This window comes from Gambusia affinis, linkage group LG19 (assembly GCF_019740435.1).
Source record: "Gambusia affinis linkage group LG19, SWU_Gaff_1.0, whole genome shotgun sequence".
NCBI lineage: Eukaryota > Metazoa > Chordata > Actinopteri > Cyprinodontiformes > Poeciliidae > Gambusia > Gambusia affinis.
This window is the reverse complement of record NC_057886.1, coordinates 24,547,558-24,559,948: the sequence shown is the minus strand read 5'-3', so window position 1 is coordinate 24,559,948 and position 12,391 is coordinate 24,547,558. Positions and strand designations below refer to the sequence as shown.

The 12,391-nt window shown below is 43.6% G+C and overlaps 1 protein-coding gene and 1 long non-coding RNA gene across 4 annotated transcripts; one reads left to right on the top strand and one right to left on the bottom strand.

The window, feature by feature from the left end:
• Positions 1-1,471: 1,471 nt before the first annotated feature.
• LOC122821650 lies at positions 1,472-6,013 on the bottom strand. The gene is made up of 3 exons (XR_006369045.1): positions 5,038-6,013; positions 1,683-1,777; positions 1,472-1,604 (listed from the first exon to the last, which is right to left on the bottom strand). It is a non-coding gene; the product is annotated as an uncharacterized LOC122821650 (long non-coding RNA).
• amdhd2 (amidohydrolase domain containing 2) lies at positions 3,962-10,297 on the top strand. 3 transcript variants are annotated; one of them, XM_044099754.1, is made up of 12 exons: positions 3,962-4,164; positions 6,021-6,306; positions 6,636-6,772; positions 6,841-6,980; positions 7,070-7,124; positions 7,480-7,692; positions 7,768-7,856; positions 7,939-8,083; positions 8,162-8,269; positions 9,177-9,245; positions 9,569-9,670; positions 9,742-10,297. In XM_044099754.1, the coding sequence occupies exons 2-12, from the start codon at positions 6,224-6,226 to the stop codon at positions 9,819-9,821; spliced, it is 1,221 nt and encodes a 406-aa protein (XP_043955689.1). In that variant the 5' UTR covers positions 3,962-4,164; positions 6,021-6,223; the 3' UTR covers positions 9,822-10,297. The 3 variants fall into 3 exon arrangements, 2 of the variants coding, with proteins under 2 accessions (XP_043955689.1, XP_043955690.1); XM_044099755.1 differs by having other exon boundaries at positions 3,962-4,122; positions 9,742-10,071; XR_006369044.1 differs by lacking the exon at positions 9,742-10,297 and having other exon boundaries at positions 8,162-8,322.
• Positions 10,298-12,391: the final 2,094 nt, after the last annotated feature.

Sequence of the window (12,391 nt, the reverse complement as noted above, 5' to 3'; positions counted from 1 at the left end):
ATGTAAAGTTCTGACCCACCATGATGATCATCCAGAACCTTTTGGACGAGCAGAGGTCCAGTTACCTCGTACTGGTCCTGGTCCTGGTTCTGCAGCCCAGCCCAGAGCACCGTACTGCTACCACCATGTCTGCCTGTAGGTTCTGCTGATAGTATCGGGTCCAGAACAGGACCTCAGATCTGTTTTGTCCAACAGGTCGGGTTCAGAGGAAGCATTTGGATCAGAACCTCTGGCTCTAATCGGTGATCCAGTAACCCGGCGCTGTGAGAATCATTGACCACAAACCGACCTCCCAGAACCTCCCAGAACCTCTGGGCCCGGCCCGTTGGCGGCGCTGCCCCCTACTTGGACCGGACCGGCAATCATTAACTGGTAGGAATGCAGGGAGGAGACTGGACCCGGGAAGAACCTCCAGAACCTCCAGCAGGAAGATTCAGCCAAACACGGTGCCAGTTCATTAACAGAACCGGCACCAACCTTCTCCTCCAGCAGAACCAGAACCAGCAGAACCTCCTGTGGTTGTTTCTGTTTGGTTCTGGTTCTGCTGGAACAGCTGCTCCCAGATTCTTCCTCCTGATTGGCTCCCACTCGGCCCAGTCGCCATGGAGACGGGCCGGCTGGGGGAAGAATCTGGGTTTACTGGGAACATTGGTTTTAATATGGACTGGGAGGACTGGAGGGAGGGAGCAGGGAAGGGCGGGAAGGGGGGCTGAGACCTGGTTCGGTTCTGGTTCGGTTTAGTCTCCCGCTGTCAGCGGGTTCTGGTCCAACAGCAGAAAACGCAGGGACTCCTTCTGTATGCGGTGTGGCGCCCCCTAGAGGACGAGTTTGGGATAAACAAACGGAGAAAATAGAAATGACCGAACTAAACGGAAAAGGTGAGTTTTTTTTCTTTAGTTTTTGTTTTTGCCAGTTTTTTTTATGGCTTCTATTTATTTATGGTGTTCATTTATTTTGTTTTTATTTTTTTCTATTTTTTCACATCTTTATTAGCCATCTTTGAAACATTGATATTGTATACAAACGTAAGAAGAAAAGAAAAGAAAAAAAAATATAAATAAAACTAAATTAAATATGCCAGGGGGATTTTATACATACAGTGACAAGAAAATCATCTAGAGAGAATTACAAGGTATTAAATTTGTGTAATAAATTTATGGTTTTCATGTCCTTTGGATTATTAGAAGACATAATGAGATGATTGTACATATTTAATTCTTTAATCAAGATGCTGAACTTCCTTTTATGTATAAAGAATTTAGCAAGAAGTATAATGAGGTTGACGACAAAAAATTAATCAGTTCTTCTTGTCAAAAGCAGTAAAGCCAGAATAACAGCTTCAAAACTGAGAAGAGTTTGAGGATAAATAGTAAGAATGAGGTTGATAATTTGGTCCCAGAGTTTCTAGTCAAAGCTCCAAAACAAATAATTCTTGTCTTCAGCCTGAGTGGGTCAGAAAGAGCAAAATGGATCAATATTTGTGTTGAATCTGTTTGGTTGGGCAGCATCTCAGTCACATCTTTAACTTTGTTAGTAAAGAGTTTATGCAACAGAAACCAAATCTTCACCAGGTGGGACCATCAGGAACCTGGAGAAACGATCAGCTGTTGGAAAAGGGAACAGACTTTCTTGTGTTTGGATTTAGACACCAGACAATTTTTAGCAACAGAGGTGTCCATTACATTGTATGAGGCGGTTCTGGCTTCTGACTGATGATGTTGTTCAGAACCATAACCGGGCCAGAGGGAACGATCGGATCCTCAGCAGCTTCTGGAAACTGAAGATGAGACAGAAATTCACAGTAACTGAACAATCCTTGGTTATTAAACAGCTGCCTTACATACATTATATTACTTGTTTTCCAGTAGTTAATGTAGACGTTTATTTTTGTATAAAATATCCTTATTATGCCTGATTATATGTTTTTGAGGAGAATATTTGTCTTTATAGATCAAAGATAGCAAACATGGTTTGGACAGTTTGACTGGGATTTTCCAGGATTAAAGTTACAGAGCAAAATAAAATCAAGATCACCCAACAGAGAGAATATATAATATTCCAAAGAAAACTGTATAATAACTGGTCAAAATGTTTACATGTGCTGTTGTCTACAGAGAGGAGAGACCAAATAAACCAAACTAGAGACCAAATAAACCAAACTAGAGACCAAATAAACCAAACTAGAGACCAAATAAACCAAACTAGAGACCAAATAAACCAAACTAGAGACCAAATGAACCAAACTAAAAAGCCCTTCTGCCTTACAGACTCTGTCCTTCCCTCAGAGTTAGATCTCTGTGCAGCCAGAACCAGAATCAGGTTCAACCAGGTTCTGGTTCTGGTAATAACAAGAGATAGGTTTTCTACACATCTACGTTTATCATTTTTGGTGATGGTGATTCCTAAATATACAACATTCTGCTTTAAGTTGCTCATAGAGGACAGAACAGAATCCTTAGTAGCAAAAAGTTCACATTTATTGACATTTAGAAATAAACCAGAGACTCTAGAAAAGATCTGAATAATATCAAGAGCTGGGGGAACTTATACTTTCTAGTTGGCTTATTAGTATATTCCTGTTGCTAAGGCGATAGCCTGAAAGGAGTTGGCCGGTAGGAGGAAGAGAAATGGAGGAACAGGATGAACTGCCTGAATCCTCCAGGAAACTGAAATCTAGATGAAGTTCCAGATTTTAACTTTATAGCTCTGTTGCCATTAGAATAAAAGTTTAAATAGCTTTAATGAAGACGGGACCAGAAAAGGTGTTTAGATGATTTCAAACTGATTTCTGATTGGTGAAGAATCTGGAACAGTATCTGAGCTTTTTGGTTCAGTTAAACTGAAAAATATAACATTTCATATTCAAACTGAAGAAGTCTGAGAAGTAGATAAGAATATAAGAAGTTTTGCACAAGATACAAAAACAATATTTCATGTAAAATAATGGATTCAATTTGATATTTGGTGGATTAATTGAATGAAAAACCAAAATATATTTAGACATATAGTATGTAAGAAAGAGCAGTGAAACTGAATACATATTTTAACGTCCTTTATTAATTCCAGATTTTCTCACAGAACTGTCTTAAATAAAAACAGAGAATATTCGGATGCAGATTTCTGACTTGATTAAAACATAAATTAATGTTTTATTTTCTTCAGATCTTCAGCAGGAGATGAGCTTTTCACTTCCAGGATTAATGGACCTAATATCACAGATAATAAACTAAAAAACTCAAAAATTAGAGAATGCTTTACTAGTAGTTTCTGTTTGTATCAAATCCAAATTTCATATCACATTTCTTTTCAAAGGTTCAAAGGGTAAAAATTAGAACAAATGATTTAAAATTTCCCAGAAAATCCATTTTAAAACCGTTCAGGTGTTTTTCCCTCTAAGGAATCCTCAGACTTCGATTTGCTATTGATGATTAAACTTGTTTATTTTGTAATATTGAGTCGACTGAACATCTTTTTTTATGAATGTGTTTATTGCAAAGCTTTCTGTTATGATGTTCAACTCCTGGCTTTTCCCTGAAACTACAAACTTACCTGAATTTTCTAAGAAAGATTATTTATGGGATCCTGAGAAAAGAAAAAAAATTTGAAATGCTACTAAATGTAATAATTATTATGGGCAAGTTTTTCATTCACTAATGTGGTTTTCTAAAAGCCAAACCATCTTTTCTCAAGGAACTGCCTCCTCTTCTTATCTCTACAATTCATGGACACAGAACAAGATGCAGAATTGGGAAATATGATAAACTATTGGAAAGTGATGGAAAACCGCTAATGTTTTGTTTTCTTTTGTGTTTTTGTCCTTTCTGTAAGAATGGGAGCAGCCTGGACCTTCTTCAGGTTTTTCAGGTTTGTGAACATCTGATGCCGATATGTTTGTTGTATATGAAGGTAATATAAACATTAAAAAAAAAAACAAAAAAAAACACTTTTCTCTTCCGGTCAGCTGACCTGCAGCTGTGTTCTGTCACATGACTGCACCGCTTCCTCTACTGACCCCTCCAGCTCCAGTTACACCAGTAAATCCCCGAGCAGTTCTAACTGGGAGTCCAGAAGTCCGAACCGGACCTGTTTCCGGGGGTTAGTCTGTGCCGAAGGAACCTCCAGGTAGGATGACCCGTGGAGCTCTGAAGCGGTTTCTGTGGGAAGGTAAGAAGCCGGAGTCAGACCGGATTCTTTCAGAAACGGACCGGTTTAAAACGCAGTCCGGTGCAGAGACGCCACAGTGGCAGAAACAAGTCAGGGGTCAAAGTTCGCATCAGCAGACAAGCTAAGACAGGAGTCCGCCATGATGGCTGCTTCACAGGAAAAGCTCAATAAAACAAGGAGGTCGCTGGCTCTGGTACCGGTTCTGGACTCCAACAGAAGCTAGAAATGAAAACCTCTGAGTCAGGCAGAACCAGACAGGCTGTGTAGATGGTTCGGGCTCCAGCTGGACGGGTTCTGGTTCTGATTGGCCCGGGGTTGGTGTTTTATATTAACTGGTGGCTAAATTAGCTGGTTGAAACCTGCCTCACCGCAGATGTTTCTAAATTGTAGGTGGCTGTGTTGATGCCTGTTGAAAAATGCTACTTGTGTGACAAAACCGTATTCAAACTTTACTATAATTCCCATTTGAAGCAAATATGTTTAATGTTGCAGGTGAAAATTACATTTCAAAACAAGTTTCTTCAGAGCAGCGTTGAGTTCGCTTCCAAAACACCGCATTGGGTCAGAACCAGAACAATGAGTAACAGGACAATCCCATTCAGGTTCACCAGAATAAATTAATTTCATCTCATGAACAGCCTCAATGTAAACCTAAGTGGAAGCTTTCTGCTTTTGTAACCAGCTCTGATCAGAAAAACATTGAAATTGACTCTCAAGTTCCTGTAATGTGATTTATTAACCCTTCTAGCCCAGTGTGTGTTTCTGGATCAGATCCTGCAAGGAAACCGAACTGTTTCTGAACTTTCTTCTTTTTTTTTAGCTACAAACAATGAGGTTGTTGTCATCATATTTAATAAAATTTAAATCACATACCTGATGGTGTTGCTTGTGGTGTTTAAAATAGAGAGGAATATCAAGCAATGTCGATAAGTTATACTGCAATAAAATCTCATGTAAATTATATAAAGTTAGCCAATGTTGTAGTTGGTGGTGATATCCAAATTGACGCGCCAAAATGCTAATAATAAACGTTCCTACATTACTGTCAGATACCAACAGATTATGATCCATATCTACAGGGTTAGTCTGTGTTCAGGGAGATGTGAAAAACAACAGTCAGTGGATCTTTTCAAACATTTTATTTTTAATCCCACAGCTCTTCAACATTTATGTCACTTTCAGGGATTAATCTTTGCTTTGAGATCTGCTTACGGCATCTTTCGATCTTCCTTTGACGAGTTTCAACCTCTGAAGCGACACAGAAATCAGGACAAGTTCTGCGTAATTTACCTGTTTTGGTGATTTTGCAAATCAATGTAAAAAACAAAGAGGCAACATACCATGTTGTACCAATAAAAGTGTCTCTAATTAGTTATTCCGAGATCTTAATGGTTGTCTTACGGAGTCGGATAGTATTTTTGCAAAAATTTTCTAGCTTTTTAATCTTATTGCATTGTTTACTTCCTGGTTCGGTAAAGGGGTCCTAAAAAGCCACGCCCACAGAAACATCTGTCTCTTCCAGATGCCGCCACCAGTTAATCTATAACACCAGTCCAGGGTGGAACAACTGGCTGAGTCCAGAGCGGGACAGAGCCAGTACCTTCCTGCTGGTTGCATCCCGTTTCGTCATGAACAGAATCGGGGCTGTCAGGTTCTTGAGACGTTTGAGTTTGATTTATGTGTTTTTGTGAACCGGTTCTTTAGGGGGTTCCTGTCCAACTCCCCACTCCTTTGATGCTGAAGCCATTTAATTTTATTCACCTTTAATTAAAAAAATTGAAAACCTATTAAAAAACCTTTGGTTCCGACTGAGGTCTTTAATTTGGTTTTATTCTTAATTATTTTATTCCCGTCAGAGCGGAGCGTCTGATTGGCCGAGCCAAGGACCGAGCGGAGCATCTGATTGGCCGAGCCAAGGACCGAGCGGAGCGTCTGATTGGCCGAGCCAAGGACCGAGCGGAGCGTCTGATTGGCCGAGCCAAGGACCGAGCGGAGCGTCTGATTGGCCGAGCCAACGATCGAGCAGAGCGTCTGATTGGCTGAGTCGCTAGGCACCAACATGCCGTCCAACAAGTCCGTGTCTGACGCTCCCATCATCCAGTTCACCAACTGTAGAATCCTGAGGGAGCACAAGCTGCAGAGGTACTGGCAGGTCAAAGGTCAAAGCAACATGACCTGTTTAGCTAAGTGTCAGGTATATCTGCTAAACTGGCTAAATATAAGATACCTGATAACTCCGTCATCACCTCCTAGAGGAAGGGGTTGCTCCAATACTTCATGATTCAGAACACCATGAAGAGGTTTTATTTAGGCCAGTTCTACTCTGATCATTATCTGGAATTGAAGTAAAAGGTCATAAATGAGCTCTGACACTAAATTTATTCAGAACCCGAGCTTTTCTCTGTTATTGAAAATGTTTGGATATTTTGAAAATGGAGGACGGGTTACCTGGACGTCCTTTGTCCCTGCAGGGAGGACTTGTGGGTCCGGGACGGGAAGATCCTGGACCCAGAGAAGCTGTTCTTCGATGAGAAGGGCTACGCCGACTGCCGCCTCGACTGCGGAGGCGCCATCGTCGCCCCGGGCTTTATTGACGTCCAGATCAACGGTGAGGGACGCGTCCCACAAGAGGACTGCCAGGAGACGGACGCTCAGACGTCTTCTCTCGTCCCGCAGGAGGCTATGGCGTGGACTTCTCCCAGCCCTGTGAAGACGTCTCCGCCGGAGTGTCTCTGGTGGCCAAGAAGATCCTGGAACACGGTGTGACGTCCTTCTGTCCCACCCTGGTTACGTCTCCACCCGCCGTCTACCACCAGGTGGCGTCCTCCTCTTGACTGGAGGACCTGAAGGTCCAAACTGTCCAACGGGTCCTGCTGCTGGGTTTAACATCTTGAATATGTTTCAGGTTCTGCCTCAGGTCAACATTCACAATGGAGGACCTGATGGAGCCGGAGTCCTGGGTAAGACCAGAGGGAAAAGTTCAATTCTTGTTTTTGGTGTCTTCTTGGTCCGACCGGCACCAAGTAGAGCAGAACCTTCTGAACAGTGTGGCAGGATTTTAAACCAGGTCCACAGAGACAGAAACCAGTAGAATTTCCTGCCATTCGGTCTTCAAGGAGAACATCTGAGAACCTCACTTTTTAGGGATTCAGGTCTGACTTTAACTAGGCCATAGTAACCTATGAAGCCCATGAAGAACAGAAATGAACCTGCATCCAGTCAGACTGTTGGACCACAGGGCAATCCATGTTGTCTCCTGCTTGTCCAGCCTGTCCCCCATGGACAGACTCCCGTCTCATTTCCCCCGGTGCCCAGGGTTCCACCTGGAGGGTCCATTCATCAGCTCGGAGAAGCGGGGCGCCCACCCGGAGCGGTTCTTGAGGACGTTCCAGTCCGGAGGGACAGATGACCTGATGGAGACCTATGGCAGCCTGGACAACGTCGCCATGGTGACACTGGCCCCCGAGTTGCCCCACAGCCAATCGGTGGTCAGCACGCTGCGGCAGAAAGGCGTCACTGTGTCTCTAGGTGGTTCTCCCTGACCACACGGTTCTGGTTCTGGTGAGTCGGGTCAGCCATGTGACGTAGAGACGCTGTTTGCAGGACATTCGGTGGCCAACCTGTCCCAGGCGGAGGATGCCGTGCGCCACGGGGCCTCCTTCATCACCCACCTGTTCAACGCCATGCTGCCGGTGAGTCCCAGCAGAACCGGGGCGGGTCAGGACCTGGCTCAGTCAGGAGGTTCTGACCCAGCCCTCTCTCTACCCGGCCCAGTTCCACCACCGCGACCCGGGCATCGTGGGTCTCCTGACCAGCGACCAGATCCCGGCAGGTCGCACTGTGTTCTACGGGATGATCGCTGATGGGATCCACACCAACCCGGCCGCCTTGCGCATCGCACACCGGGCACACCCTTCAGGTCAGTTCCGGGACGTTCTGTCCGGACCAGAGACATGTAAATGTCCAGGATGTCTCTGAGGATGTGTGTGTCCCTCAGGGCTGGTGCTGGTGACGGACGCCATCATGGCAATGGGCCTCCCTCCGGGCCGCCACACGCTGGGGCAGCAGGTTGTCCAGATCCAGGGACTGCACGCCTACGTGGCAGGTCTGCGTCTCCCTCGCCACCATCGTTGCCATTGGCTGCTGAGCAGGGGAAAAGTATTCGAGTCCTATGGATTCCTTCTGCTTTAGATGTTTCATTTTATTGATTAAAGTCGAGGACGACTTGAATTTTAAAACAATTTAGGGAATATTGATCTAACTTCAAGGCTGGCCTAGTCAAAGTCTGAATATAAATCAGACTGAGACCTTAATCAGGTTGATCCATGCCTCCCATTTGTCTGAAATCAGATGAGCAGAACAGGGTCAAAGGTCATCCACAGTGATGTTAGTCAGCTGTCAGATTGAGTTTTTAAGGGATGAATACTTCTTTGCAAATTCTTTGGGTTTAGGAGTTTTTTCTTTAACAAGTGAAGTTATCAGGTTAAAGCTGTTGTCTTTCTCCCATTAAAGTTAGTTTAATCTGAAACCAAATTATTTTCCTTTGGGATCAATTAAGGGCTTCTGAATTTCAGCATTTCCGTTTTATGAAGCAGCATCAGAAATCTGAAAGGGAGTGAAATACACAGCGATACTAATAATATAATACTGTGTATTTGTAATCATTCCCAGCTTATCCTGTGGGATTAATGTGAGTCATCTGATTAATCTCCTGGACGAGCCCCCAAAACCGTCACAGCACAGGATCAGCATGAAAATCTGGACTGGACTAGAAGATGCAGAAACAATATAGATTACCATATCAGACTGGACCGGACTTAATTGGACCAGACCAGAGTGGAAAGACTAAATCTTTGGTTAATCTGAAACCTGGTCCAGTCAGCAAGCTGTCTGCTGATTGGATGATGTTTCAGTTAAACTGGCACATGTGCAAACTCTGTGGTTCAGGTTGAGGTCAGAGGTCAGGGGGCAGAGTGGAAATGTAAATCAGGGTCACATTCTGTGTGTTTCAGGCACCAAGACCCTGAGCGGCAGCATCGCCACCATGGACATGTGCGTTCGCCACTTCAAGCAGGCTGCAGGTCAGTTTGCCGCCACTTCCTGTTTCCATGTTGCTGCTGGTTCTGTTGCGATACTGAGCTGCCGTACTGGGTTACTAGTACTGGTTCATGTGTGTTAATCATTTCTTTTCAAAATGTGCTGAACCAGATCCATTGTTCTGGTCAGTGATGAATGGAACCAACACCACAGCATGATACCTGCACTACCGTGCTTCACAGTCTCTTCAGGCCCTGAGACGTTCCCCCGCCAGAGCCATGGGGTCGGGCTGGGCTCCAGTCGCTGGTTCTACAGAACCTGCTGGTTGACTGTGCCCCCTCTGACTCCGCCTCTTTGTCGCCCCCAGGCTGTAGTGTGGAGGACGCCCTGGAGGCGGCGGCGCTGCATCCGGCCCGGTTGCTCGGTATCAGCCACAGAAAGGGCAGCCTGCAGTACGGCGCCGATGCAGGTCCTTTTCTCCCTCTGGACGGTTCTGGAGGTTCTGGAGCTGCTCTGACTGTGTTTGTCTCCGTATCACAGACCTGGTTCTGCTGGACGACGGGCTTCGGGTCAGAACAACCTACATCTCTGGAGAGGAGGTCTGGAGGGCAGAACTGTAGAAGAAGAAGAACCTGTGTGCCTTCAGATTGCTTCTTCTTGTTTTATAAAGAACATGGTTCTGGTTCTGGACCAGTACAGTCTATGGTTCTGTTGCCAGCGGTTCTCCATCTGATGTGACCAAGATGGCGTCCCAAAAAAAAAAAAGAACTTTTTCAACTTCATTTTTATTCATATTGATTTATAAAGGTTTCTTTATAAATAAATCTAATTGTTTCACTTTACAGACTAAATAAAAATTTGGTAATAATTTTCAATCTTGATGTTGACCAATAGCAGAAAAGCTGACTGTGAAGCCCCGCCCATTTCCGTTTCCCAATTTATAACTTCATGTGTGCAGATCCAGTACCAGCTGCTGGGTATTTATATAATGTTTATATTTTAAAAGGCTCAAACTATGCCGTAAAATGAGTCCTTACTCATGGATATCATTATATCAATATTTTATTCAGTTCATTATTCTGTAAGGTAGTTTTACTTCTATTGCACATTTTCAGTAACGAGGCAATTCAAAGTGCTTTACATGAATTAAAAGGAAATGCAAACAAAATAAGAAACCAAAGGAAAGAGCAAAAATCTAATAATGTTGATCCAAAGGATGTAAACTAGATTCTCCTGATCGGGTTGATCAGTCCAAGTCAAGATCTTCTGGTCTGATTCCTTTTCTGGGCTGGAAGAACAGGAGTGGAAAAAGTAATTGCTAAGGTAGTTTTCCTACCTTAGCAATTATATCAGCTGTATTATTTCAGCTGATGTAAAACTAAAATATGAAGTTTGTTGTAACAGATACAACAAATAAGTTGACAGAAAAGGCAACTTATTTGCATTTTCTGTCAATTATTATAATAATGTTTAATAATATTCTCATCTCTATAAAAATGTCCACTTCCTAAAAGTCTAAACTTAATTTCCTTCAAACAAAAAGTGACTTGGTGCTGAGATCTGCCCTGCTTGGTGCGCATGAGCAGTTCCTTTTCTATTGACCAATATTAGCACATTTTCATCTCATATGTTTGTTTTAATCAGTTTATTAATAGGAAACAATTTATTTGACATTATTTTTATAATTCAGCCCAGAGGAAACGATGATGATGATCATCAGATTATTTCCTCGTTTCCGGATTTGCTGCGAGATGGCGTAGCGTGTGACCTCTGACCTGCGTCATGCAGCGATCTGTTAATCCTGCTGTGGATGTGAACTGCTGGTTGGTTCGTCTGTGGAGCTCATCGGTGATCCAGGAGGTGTTTGAGTGAGGAGACCAGCGGTGTCAAACTCAAATACACTGCAGGCCAACATTTTAAATTGAACAAAGTCAAGGTTGAACAAATGAATCTTTTAATATGGACCCAAACAAGTTTGGATTTAACAATAAATATTGAACAATCCATCCATCCATCTTCTCCCCTTTATCCTGGTCGGGTCGTGGGGTCAGCAGCTTCAGAAGGGAGGCCCAGTCTTCCCTCTCCAATCTCTTCTTCCAGCTCCTCCAGGAATCCCAAGGCGTTCCCAGGAATCCCAAGGCGTTCCCAGGAATCCCAAGGCGTTCCCAGGAATCCCAAGGCGTTCCCAGGCCAGCAGAGAGACATCGTCCCTCCAGCGTGTCCTGGGTTTCCCCTCCTCCTGGTGGGACATGAACTCCTCACCAGGGAGGCGTCCAGGAGGCATCCTGACCAGATGCTCCTCAACTGGCAGGTTCAACCGAAGGAGTGCGCAAGAAGATGGATCACCACCTTCCTAATACATCCATGTCCGCTTCTGTCACAGAGCAGGAGGTGTGTCTGCCTCTGTCCTGATTGACATGCCAAAAAACAGCAGAGCACCCAGGAGCAGAGAGATTGTTTGCCGAGTTGAGAAGGAAATACTGGATTCTTAGGGGCCGTGAAGCCATAAGGAGTGAACAGCGCTATTGCCCCAAGGGCCAGAAATGGAGAGCTCAACCTGTCAATCCAAAGATTGCAGACCTTCCCATTGCACGCCTTCGATTGAATCAGCCACCCTTCTTTTCAACAGGAATCCACTGTTTTGGTCCAATGCAAGTGAAGGTTGGTCGGCGAATTGACCAACCTTCATATCTTCAGTCAAATTCAAAATATATTTGATATTATTCGATACAGTTAATAAATAATGTGAACTTGTACCAAGTGGTGAAAATGAAAGTGAACGTGTTTGGAATGAGGATGCTTGTGGACTGTTTTTTTGTTTGTTTGTTTTTTTGTTTTTTTCCCCACAAATTTTCATTAAAAAAACAAACTTTTTACTTACTAACTGATCGGTTAGTAAGTTACACAAATTGGTTACATTGACAACGCCTTTCAAAACACCCAAGAATCAAAAATACAAATTAAATAGTAAAGAAATGACTACAACATGTAATATGTCACGTGGTATGTCCCTTTTTTATTTTTAAAGCTTCATTTAAAATTCTATTAGTAACAAACAATCTAAAATAAGCAACAATGAGTCATTATGGAGGCTGCACAGTGGTGCAGTTGGTAGAGCTGTTGCCCTGCAGTAAGAAGGTCCTGGGTTCGATTCCCGGCCCGGGGTCTTTCTGCATGGAGTTTGCATGTT

Excerpts from the sequence above, each read along its gene's own strand:
- amdhd2 (XM_044099754.1), top strand. The coding sequence starts at position 6,224 with ATGCCGTCCAACAAGTCCGTGTCTGACGCTCCCATCATCCAGTTCACC. Across the intron at positions 6,773-6,840 it reads TATTGACGTCCAGATCAACG|GAGGCTATGGCGTGGACTTC; the intron begins GTGAGGGACGCG and ends CTCGTCCCGCAG. Across the intron at positions 7,693-7,767 it reads AGGCGTCACTGTGTCTCTAG|GACATTCGGTGGCCAACCTG; the intron begins GTGGTTCTCCCT and ends CGCTGTTTGCAG.